The sequence below is a fragment of the Myotis brandtii genome, unplaced genomic scaffold (assembly GCF_000412655.1).
Source record: "Myotis brandtii unplaced genomic scaffold, ASM41265v1 scaffold50, whole genome shotgun sequence".
Classification (NCBI taxonomy): Eukaryota; Metazoa; Chordata; class Mammalia; order Chiroptera; family Vespertilionidae; genus Myotis; species Myotis brandtii.
In genome coordinates, this window is record NW_005369061.1 from 1,663,001 (window position 1) to 1,674,404 (window position 11,404).

The following is an 11,404-nucleotide window of genomic DNA, read 5'->3' on the forward strand; positions in this document are numbered from 1 at the left end:
AGTTTACAAAGCACTTTTGTATCTGTCATCTCATTTCGTCTGCCCTTTGCCCCAGAGGGGAGCAGGCAGTGGTGCGCTGCAGCCAGCAGCGATGGGCTTGGGAGAGCCAATTGTGTCCATCTCTTCCCGACTCCACGTTCAGTGAGATCAGCCCAAATTGGCCGCGGTGGAAGTATTTTCCCACAGAAATTAGCAAATACTATAAATTATAAATCAGAGCCCCTTTTTTTCCCCTCCCCATTTTTCAGGGGAGAAAACCGAGGCCCAGAGAGAAGTGACAAGCCCAGGACCACAGAGCTAAACCTGAAAACCACATCTATTCATTCTCAGGCCTTGAGAGCCCCAACCGCATCCCCAAACACACACACGCTCCAGGGGTACAACCCTGGCAAACCTTAGCTGAAGACCATTTCAGTATCTGGGCATTCTGTCTACCCTCCTCGTTCTGAACTTCCTTCCATGATCCTTGGGGAGTGGGAGGGCAGGGGTGGAGGTGAAAGAAGCAGACTCGATCTTCCCTGGAGTCAGAGGGAAGAAAGAAATGGCCCTCTAACCTGAGTAGGGAACATGACAGGTAAGAAATTTCCCAGAATGCATAAATCAGGCTCAACCATGAACCTTATTGAATGCCTGCTCTGTGCCCGTCTCACAAACAGCCAGGCCTGCACCCCCTCTACCCAGCACATTTTCCCATCTCTCAGACCATTTCCCTAGCGTGTCAGGACTCAGGCAAAAGGGGCCATTTGGGTTGAGGGCCAGGGGGCACCGCGTTTGCTGGTTGTATGACTTTGGACAAGTTACTTCCCCTTTCTATACTCGGTTCCCTTGTCAGTAAAATGAGGCACTGGAATTACTTGCATCTCAAGATGCTGCAGCTGGTCCGGTGGATGTGTCTGTGGTCCACAGAGCTGTCAGCTGGGCCTCTCCCTGCTCTGCCTTCAGGGGGGGCCTCCCAGAGGAAATCCTCAAGGGGACCAGGGACGGCTGGGTGAGTTATTATACCCCAGAGGGGAGGTGCTGTATTACCACCCTCATTTTATAGATGAGGAAACTGAGGCTCAGAGAGGCTCACCAGACTTGTCCACGTTCACTCAGCTAGTAAATTATGCTCCCCAGGACTCAGACACAGGCTTCAAAGCTGGCGTGCTTAACCACTACACCACACGGCCCCACCTGGGGAACACCTCAGCTTCCTGGCTCACACCTGGAAGCCAGAGTGGCAGGTGGGGGGCAAGGTTGGAGGTTTCCTTGGGAGGGTCTGTCCTTGAATCCCCTGTGGGCAGCTGAGTCACAGGGGACACCGAGGGCCCTCACTGGGCTCTTCACACTCCCTCCCACCTGGGCTGCATCCTACCCGGGTGCCTCCTACCCGCCCTTTATGAGTGAGGTGGAGACAGCGCGGTTCCGCCTTAATGGTTTCTGTTGCCGGCTGCGGCAGCATGTTTTACGAGGGGTGGGGCCCGTGCCCAGTGCTGCCTGTGGCCCCACCCGGGGCTCCGCCCGCCTAGCTGCTGGGAGGGGTTCCCTGGAGCAGCTTCGTAATTACCTACTTGGGGGTGGCAGGGAAGGGCCTGGGGGCTCTCTCCTGAGGCTTGGGCACCCCAGGATACTCAGAATCTGAGAGTGCCAAGGAGGAGGGGATTTCTAGCTCCTCTCCTCTCCTCTCACCCAGATTGGGGTTTCTGAGGCCAAAATTCTGGCCCCTCTGGCTCTTGACTCTGCCTGGGTTTCAGGAAGCTGTCCCTGCCTTTGAGAAGTGCTACAGACAGACAGACAGACAGAAGGGGGTGGAGAAGAACAAAGGATGAGGAGCAACTCTGTCCTCCAAGTGATGCTTTCCTCAAATCTGAGCCCCTGACACTGGTAGCTGAGTTATTATCCCCTAACCCCCCCTCCCCCCAATCAGGGCTCTCCCAAAGCCATTCCAGTCCTTCCCCGCCTGCCTCTGGAAGTAGGCTGGTCCCGGAGCATCACTCAGTATGCCCATCCCGAAAGCACACCTGAGCCACCTTCCGTGCCCGGGGCTGACTTGGAAGTTCTTCCAGATATTTAACCTTAATCTCCCTTATAATCTTAGTCCTCTTGCTCTATCCTTCCTGCCATTCACCAAGGGACCCTCCAGAGGCTAGTACATGGCAACAGACTCACCCCTCCTCCCCCTGCTGCGGATGCCTGACTCCAACAGTTTCCTGCTCTCCTTTGCCTAGCACCCCTTCCTTTCTACCACCCCTGACCACCTCTGGGCACCTTTCCATCTCTCCAGCCGGTCCCCAGCTCCTGCCACCCAGCCCTGGTCCCAGTGGAGCTGAATCCAAGCACTCACAGTGGGCTCTGGGCCATGGCCACCATCACGGCTTCAGGGAGTCATCAGGCCAGCAACACCCCAGGAGCCTCCATGGAGGTATAAATACTCCCACATGCCTGGACCAGCCCCCTGCCTGAGGGCTGGGGCGGGGCTGCTTCCCCAGGCCTGGCAGGCAGGTCACATGCCCCATAAATGCCATGGGGCCACAGGCCCTTCCCAGCAGCTCTGGGGAGACCAACTGGGACCTGACCTCTCTGGATGGATGGCTGATGGATGGGTGGATGGCTGACGGATGGATTGGTGGGTGAATGGAAGGATGGATGGATGGAATTGACAGATCAATGGATGGACAGATTGATGGGTAGACAAATGACTGGATGGAAAGGTGGACACATGGATCAATAGACAGGCAGATGGGTGAACAAATAGCAGCTAGTGTGCTTGGATAAATAGACTGATGGGAACCCTTGACCTGCCTGTGGATGCTTATTGGTTGATGGGAAGGAGAGAATGCTTGGTTTCAAGGGGGGGAGGGGGAAGCTCCCATTCATCCCTTTTTAAGACATATCTACCAGGACCCCTTCTCTCCTCTGCTATGACCACCTAGTCTGAGAGATTGACTCTCCTGGGTTCCCCCTACTCCTTAGATGCCCCTTTCCAGAGACCTCCCACCTAAACACCCCCAGTCCCCAAAGGATCTTTTGCTCTAGGGTATCCTTCATGGTCTGCCTCTTCCTCCCTCCTGCCGACTCTGGGGTCCAGGCTCTGCAGCTGTGAGCCCACCTTCAGATCTTGCTCCCAGAAGTAAGGTCAGCTTGCCCTCCAAGGTTAGCAGGTGGAGGGGGAGGCAAAATTAAAGAAACATGAAACCCTTACATGGGCAACTTAGGGAGAAGATGCCACTAACCTCCCACCTTCCCCAGGGATTTTTAAAGGCATGACTGTCTGACAGCGAGAACAGGCCTGGCAAGGAACTTGTGGGTAGCCAAGGTGACCTAGAACCATTGGGGGCCCGACTGGATTGCTGGGCTGCTGGGGATGGGGACTTCTTGCTTGCTTAATCCTCCCAGGAGTAACGCAGTGGTCTGAGGCCTTAGACACTGATTTCCAGGGAAGAAAGTTCTTTCTAATCCTCAGTCTGTCCCACTGTGAAAAGGACCAAAGAATAGATGGTAATGTAGGCAGTGACTGGAGGGACAGGAGGATTTTTCATAGATTATGAAATATTGCCTTCATCCTTCTTGAAAACAAGGTTCCTCCAGCCACATTGGCTGAAGAGGGGTGACAGAATGGGATAGGGAATGGGAGGAAGCTCCTTAACTCTGAGTACCCATTAGCTCTGCCCATCTGTGGTCCAGAAGTCCCTCCTCCATATGAAGTCACTCAAGGCTGAGCCTGGTAGTCCCACCCCCAGCCTCCTGTGGGCTGCATTGGCCACTGGCTGCAGAATTGATTGGCTGTGGTGGTGATTGGCAGCTGAGCATTTGAACTGGAAGACCAATAGGGATGACAGAACCTTTGTTTCTCCTCATACCCTATCCCCTCCACCTGGGTGGCCCTCACAAGGAGTCCTCACCAAGGATCCCACAAGCATCCTCTCCCAGCCCTGCCATCAGTGTGGGCCAGTCACAGGAATGAACCTCATTTCCTCCTTTATAAAATGGGGTCCTCATCATTGCCCTACACACCTCACCTGGCTGTCCTGGGGACTGAATGAGAAGCAGAAAAACCGACACCATCTTGTCCGCTGCTCCTGCCTCCTTTATTGGGGTCCCAGGCTCGTGGCACTTCAGGGGAGGAATGGTGGCTAAGATCTTTCCCCTTCAACCATTTGCCCTTCCCGGGGTGCTCCCCTTGGGGGTGGTCAAGAATGCTTATATCCAGCTGCATGCCCATCTTAGTGGGGGCATAAGATGGCACAGGATTCTACTATTTCTTCGGTTACAGGCCTCTCACGCTTAGACATATCATTATCAGAAGGAATGCTCATTATTACCAATCTATTTTTAGGGATATTAATTCCGCCACCACTACTAATAATACAGATCTAGTGTAAGACAAACACATACCGGCAGAGCCCCGCCCCTCACAGCACCCAGAGCACGCGCGCACACACACACACACACACACACACACACACACACACACACGAGGCAAGCTTTACATTAACTGCCTGGACTCATCAAACTTCGGAGTGAGAAGAGCACTGGGAGTCCCTCCCACCCAAGCCCGTCTCTATTTGAAACTGAGGCCCCACCACGGAAGGCACTGTTCTCTGCCATGCAGGTGCCTGCCCGCTGGCCCTTCCTCCAGGCACCTGGGCTGGGTGAAGCCAGCTCTGAGCACCTAATCATTTTCTTGCCCATCTGAGGAGAAGGATGGAAAGTGGCAGGTTGTGGGGTTTTTCTGAACCTACCCAGCTCCTGGGCTCCAGCCCCCTCCTTTCTCTCTCGAACAACCCCAGATCCTCTTGGCGTTGTCATCCCAAAGAACTTTTGCTCCAAAACCCTCCCCAGCCCTGCCAGATTGGACATGCTCATGGGAAGGCCCACAGAAGCCGAGCCTCCTCTCCAAAGCCACATGCTCTGTAAGACTCCACATGGGCTCCCCTCTCCTCCAAGAAGGGGCTGGGCACACCTCTGACAGGGAACATTTCTGTGGTCACTCTGGCTCTGTTGTGGGGGGACTGCTAAATACAGAGTCTGATAATTGGGTTTTCTGATTACAGTAGTGTGTGTGTGTGTGTGTGTGTGTGTGTGTGTGTCCTTGTGCGTATCCGATGCCTTCCAAGACTGATGAGCTGGTATAGTCTGGGACATGGCTGTGGAATTTACAAGTGTAGGTGGGATCTCCAACTGTCTCCCGGCAATCCGGTTCCAGAGACACACCCCATTCTGTGTGTGTGTGTGTGTGTGTGTGTGTGTGTGTGTGTGTGTGTTGGTGCCCAGGACAGCTGTAGTTTGTCAGAAGCAGTAGTTTCAGGATGGAGGATCAGGGGTTGGAAGCCGACTGACCATGCACCCTCCTATGAGCAAGAGGTAGAGGGTTAGGTCAGACCTCCCAGGGGCCTCTCTGTTGCATCCTTGGGGATCTCGAGGGGTGCCCACACCCTGGAGCTTCCAGAGTAGTCGTGAGAGCATGGGATCCCTTTTCTCTGTGACTCACGGATGGTTCTCTAGTCAAGTTCCCTAAAAGATCACGATTCAGCTCATTCTCTCCCTGGCCCCATTAATCTGAGCTGACTAAGCAAGAGCTACAGGCAGGGTAGAGACCCGGGATGCTCATGATGGCAGGCATTACTAAACAACCCTGCAGGCCTCCTTGCTTCAGCTTCTGCCCATCTCCCTGCCTTGGGACTGGCCATGCCGAATTGGATTGGTTACACTCCCATGCTCCCAGGAAAGGTTGCCACTGCCTCCTTTGGGGGCCCTCTGTGCATGTCTCTCCACTCCCCCCCTAGTACCTGCCACCCACCTACAGTGTAGAGAGATCCATCTGGACATCAGACCTCAACTTGTCTGGGTGGGAATGAGTTCATTTTACTGTTTGGCCAGCATCCAGCCTGTAAGGTCCAGATAGGATCAGGAAGCCGAGGGCTTCTCCAGGGATGATTCTATCGCATCCGTTTTGTCCTAGCAGCATGGCCCTAGGCTTTTCCTGAACACTGGGAGAATGCGGAGGACAGACCAGGACTTGATGAGGGGGGCCTGATGGGGGATCTCTGATGTATGGAAAGATCCATCCTGGGAGGTGGGGATGGTGTGAGGTGGGGATACGGTATTAGGGATGAAGATGGAGGTAGGGCTGAGGAGGTGAGGAGGAAAGAGAAGAGAAGAATGGGGTTGTGAAGATGGAGGTAAGCCCTGGCTGGCGTGACTCAGTAGTTAAAGTGTTGGCCCGAGAACCAAAGGGTCTCGGGTTTGATTCTGGTCAAGGGCACGTACCTGGGTTGCAGGTTCCTGGCCCTGGTTGGGTCGCATGCAGGAGGCAACCAATTGATGTGGTTCTCTCTCACATCGATGTTTCTCTCTCTCTCTCTCTCCTCTCTTTCTCTCACCCTCCCATTCTCTCTAAAATCAATGGGAAAAACAGTGAGGATTAACAAATTAAAAAAAAAAGATGGAGGTAAAATTGAGGATGAGGAGTTGGATAGGAAGAGAGCTGGGTTGGGGTTGAAGATGGGAATGGGGATAGGGCTGGGCTGTGAAAGGAGATAGGGCTAGAGTGGAGGGGTGAGGGATGGGGTGGGGGTTGAGGTTGGGGGTGAGCAGAGGGATGGAGGAAGGGACAAAAGGCGGGAAAGGGTCCATTGGAAAGACCAAAATTATTCAGGGACCTTTGATTGATGCTTCCGAGATGCACTCTCCTGGAGGTCATCGTGTCATTGCCCTGCTCCTGGGCATGTTGCCAGCCCGGCCACACCCATCCCAGATCAATGGCTGCTTCTCCACTCAGGAAACCACCTCCTGTGGTCACTTAGTCCAGCCAAGTCAGTTTAAAAGATTGAAACATCTGCTGAAGCCTGCGGGGGAGTTCAACCAGCCGAGATTGGCTTCTGCAGCAGGAGAGACTGACATGCGTCTTTGGAGGAGGGATGGAGGACTGTGATTGGGAAGGAAAGAGGGCAGGGCCTGCCTGCGGGACCTCTGTCCCCTGAAAGGGAGGCAGGCAAAAGTGGCTCCCCACAGCCCCCTCCTCATTCGAGTACGGAGATGGAGAGACTCATAGAGGGGCTGTGGGCATGGGGCCTTCTTTCTGTCCCTTCTCGTACACAAACTCCCAGGCAATGGCCAGTCTCTGGCTGTGTGTTCGAGCCCTGTGCAGGCAGTGGGTGTTCTTCTGGTCCATGAAAACTCAAACTGGAAGGAGGGAGGCTAGACAGCAGGAAGGACTTCCTGGCTTTGGAGGATGGAGAATGCACTGGAAGCGAGGGCAGATGAGACTCTCCATGGAAACTAAAGGAAGGCTCTCCCTGAGACCAGGGAGGGGACACACGACAGCTTCCCAGAAGCCACGGGTCACCAGTCGGCTTTCCCCTAGTCTTGAACTGTATCGAGCCTTTCCCTCTCCTCACATGGGTGACGAAAGCTGTTGGTTGGGGGCCATGTGGGGTCAGTGTGTGGATGAGACAAAGATGGGAAGCAGGAAGGGGTCCAAAATCCCGAGGTTTTTTTTTCCCTTTCCTTCCCAGGAGCAGAATTGAGAGGATTCTGGGGCTCCCTGAGCCCCTGGGAAATAAAACCCTCTGAGAACTCCCTGGCATTCCTGGGAGAACAGGTTCCTGGCCCTGGGAGGTGAGTGAGGCGCCGGGCCTGGGGGGGCAGCGTGCCTCAGCAGGCCCTGGAGCCGGGAGCTGGGCTCGGCAGAGGCAGGACGGGCGGGGCTGGGCGGGAGCTGGGAGGACATGTGCCTCTCCCCATGGCACCTTCTCCTCTGAGGATCCCTAGCCCGGCCTGGCCCACGACCAGAGAGGAGCCAGGCTAGTGGGGACGCCCTGCTACTGCCTGCATCCTGGGGGTCAGGGAATGACCAAGGTGTTGCCACCGCCTGAGCCAGGCACGATGGAGACCGGACTGGAGTGCAAGGCCACCCTCCCCATCTCACCCCCCAGTCAGCCCAGAGGAACTGGTATTGTTCAGTGGGGAACAGAGAAGGCTGTGAGGCCTGGCAGAGCTGGACCCTGTAGCCCTGGGACTTCAGACTCCAGGGAGGACTTCATGGCTGTGAGGGGTTAGGAAAGCGAGGAGGGGGGCAGTCCTGTCTGGCGTGGGAAATGACCAGCTTAGAGGCAGGGGGATGGATGAGATGACTTCTCAAGAGAATGGACCCTCTCCACCGGGTCGTTTTCCTCTGATCGGCTGGGTCTGGCACAAAGCACATACAAGCATATCCCCCCGCCCCTGTAGGTGCAGAGAGAAGAGGCAAACACGCCCACTTGGTAGAGTCTACACGTAATCTAACTTGCTCTTTGGACATTTAGGGAGGGCCTGGGGGACTCCACGGGGAATGCCAGAACCTTACCTGATCAGGTAGCGGGTGGGGAGGAGATGTGGGAGCCAGAGGGGGCTTCCTGCTGCTCCAGCCAATTCCCTACGGCATTCACTTCCCAGCCCCCAATTCTAGGTTTCAAGGGTCTGAGAGCTCCCTGCAGATCCCAGGTTTGCTCACTCGGCCCCTCGGCTTCAGGGTTCTCCAGGGAGAGATGTTCCTAGACCCCCGGGGGATTCTGCCTCGAGCCCAGCATCAGGTACCGGCTACAGCACCTGTTTGCCACCTGTCTGCTTCCCCACCAGGTGCACTGCTCCTTCCTGCAACCCAGGCCTCCCCCCTGGCCCCAGGCATCTAGAACCCAGCCCAGGCTGCTCGAGATGTTGCCTGATCCGTTGGCCAACACACAACCTTGGCACCAGCAGCCCCCAGAGCTGAGTGCTCCCCTTTCTACTTGGAAAAAAACACTAAGTTAGGAATATGCCTCCTTGCCTTTCAGCTCAAGTTTTTCAGTTCAAGCACTTCCGAGTCATCATTTTCTCCCAGCACAGGGTGGCTAAGTCCACCCTCTTAACACACAGAGGCTCACACAAACTCCAACCAAGACCAGAATGAAAAGCTCCGCTACAGCAAGAAGGATTGAAGTTAGACAACCTGAAACAGGAGCAAGAGGGAGGAGCATGGCCGAGAGGGTCCTCTTTGGCCTCCAGGCACTCACCCACTTCCTGCGTCTCCCTTGAGCTGCAGTGAGAAGATGGGGAGGACCCCTGTGCTCTCAGTCACTTCCCGGCCCCATTAAAAAAGCAATCCCTCCCACCCCATGCCCTGGCCGGCCCTGCTGGCCTCCACGGCTGACTTGGGCCGGGTCTCCTCTTACCTGCTCAATGAAGCAGGTCGGCGTGGGGCCCCGAGGCTGGGGGGCCAAGAGCTCAGTCCGTCTGTCAGTCCGTCAGCTCGGCCGTCCCGGGTCTGTGCTGACATCAGGTGAGGGGAGGCAGTTGCTGGGTGAGCCAATAATTATGATATCAGCTTCCCCTTGCCCCGAGGGGCTGCTGCCAAAACGGGGAGAAGAGCAAGGTGACTAAGAAGCTAGTTTGCTCCTTGGCTCTTGTTTGACAGGTACGGGCTCTTGTGCCCGCCCCAGCCGCGCCCTGGCCCCCCCAACCCCTCCCTCCTCCTGAGCCAGCCCAGGCCCCCTGTCTCTGCCAGCAGGCACAGCCCGTGGCCTGCGAAGGAGGGGGTTGTCCCGTGGCCCCCACCTGCACTCAAGAACGGGGATGTCAGCCCCCGTAGGTGGGGCACTGGCCTGTCGGGACATGCACACATGTGTCAGGAGAGCCGGGCCACCACATGTATGTTCATGGAGCCGGTGAGAAGGTTCTGGGGCGCAGCTCTGGGTGGTGGCCCCGGGGTCTCTGAGGCCCGGTGTGGACGAGTGGTAATTGTGGCTTCTCAAGGGCCAAGCACAAGTACAGATGTGTGGAGAATGCTCTGTCCATGGGGTCTGGCCATCTGTCTGTCTCTCTATGATCCCTCTGCCACCTTCGGGGTGTCTCCTTGTGTGTGTGGGTGTGTGCACCCATGTGTACATGTGTCGTGACTCCCTGCGTGTGTCTGCGGGCACGTGTGGCTCTCTGTGTGTCTGACCGCTCATCTCCTGGTTGGTGTGCATCTGCATCTAAGTCTTTCCCCGTATCTGTGTGGGAAGCTGTGTCCCTGTATCCAGGCCGTGTCCATGTCCTCTTGTGTGTCCTCTGTGTCCATGCACATACCTGTGCTCTGGGTCAGCAGTCCTTCCCTGTGTGTGTATCTGTGTCACTGAGTGGGTGAAGATGGGCCCCGGGTTCTGTGTCACGATCCGCGGCCACTCTTTATGGCCTAGCAGTGGTCAGCAAACTGTGGCTCGGCAAACTGCGGCTCTCGAACCACATGCGGCTCTTTGGCCCCTTCAGTGTGGCTCTTCCACAAAATACCGACTTCTGCGCAGGGGCCACGAAGTTTCGATCGCACTGTACGTGCGCGCCGGCACGCGGTATTTTGTGGAAGAGCCACACTCAAGGGGCCAAAGAGCCGCATGTGGCTCGCGAGCCGCGGTTTGCCGACCACGGGCCTAGAGAATGGAAACAGAAACCCATGTGGTTGCGGCCTTGGTCCTGGCCCCGAGTCCACCTCGAGAGTAGAGCCTGGTGAGCCCTGGAACTGGCCCCACTGCTCCTCCCTGGACTCAGGCCTGGGGCCTGCCCCTGGCTCCCTGTCCGCCTTCCCTGCTTCTGCCCAGACCCTGTCCCCACCACTTCCTCACTGCTTCCCTTTTCATCATCTTTGTCCAACCTGTCTCCTGTCCCTGGCCATTCTTTCCCGCTTCTCCTTCCCTTTCTTGTCCTCAAAGCCCACTTTCATGTCTTCCTGGGGCTAAAGGCTCCAGGGACATAGTGGTAGATCTCTTGCCCAGCAAGACCTGGGATTTGGCTTCTGGCCTGAGGGTGTGGAGAGGCCAGCTCCTCCCCTCTTACTCTATCTCATTCCAAGGAGGGTGGTAACGTCAGCCTTGGCTAGGATGTGGGGGCAGGGGGGGGTGGTCTTTTGGCGCCAGTGTGGAGTGGACTAAAACTTTTGGAGACTTCTTTGTCTAGGCAGGGAATATCCATTTCAGAAAAGAGGGTGCTGAGGCAGATAGCAACGCACCCATCTGCGAGTGATGGCTAGCTGTGTCCTCTTCCATACGCATCACTCCGAGCTTCCGTGTCCTCGTCTCTTAACAAGGAATAATATTATTTACCCATAGAGTTGTTGTGAGGGTTAAGTAAGATTATGTCTAAAGTTCTAGCACAATGTCTGGTATATACGTAACTAGATGCTCAATAAATGAATACGTGCCCCATTTCTCTTCACCAAGCCCAGTGGTGCTGGGTGGGACATGAGAATGTGGTGGTTTGCCCAATTGGGTATAGTAATTGTGTTCTGGGGCTACAACAGGGGCCCTGACTCAATTCACCTTCCCCTGGGTCTCACAGCAGCAATCAAAACCCTGCTCCCTTAACCTAATAATTGATGAAATTTCACAGTGAAAGAGCAGCTGTTGAGACCTACTAGTGTGTTTGCTACTTGCTC

The 11,404-nt window shown here is 55.6% G+C and overlaps 1 protein-coding gene across 7 annotated transcripts in view; it reads right to left on the minus strand.

Moving 5' to 3' along the window:
- FOXN1 (forkhead box N1) overlaps positions 1 to 9,411 on the minus strand; it is a 28,761-nt gene extending 19,350 nt beyond the window's left edge. For 2 of the 7 annotated variants that reach the window (XM_014548286.1, XM_014548281.1), the window contains exons 1-2: positions 9,171 to 9,411; positions 9,012 to 9,034 (exon numbers count right to left, since the gene is read on the minus strand). In XM_014548286.1, coding sequence (XP_014403772.1) covers positions 9,012 to 9,034; positions 9,171 to 9,274 — 127 coding nt within the window. In that variant the 5' untranslated portion in view covers positions 9,275 to 9,411. Of the gene's footprint in view, positions 1 to 2,323; positions 2,366 to 8,326; positions 8,341 to 9,011; positions 9,035 to 9,170 lie in introns of those variants that run through there. The other 5 variants (XM_014548285.1, XM_014548282.1, XM_005876901.2 and 2 more) reach the window with 5 other exon arrangements.
- Positions 9,412 to 11,404: the final 1,993 nt, after the last annotated feature.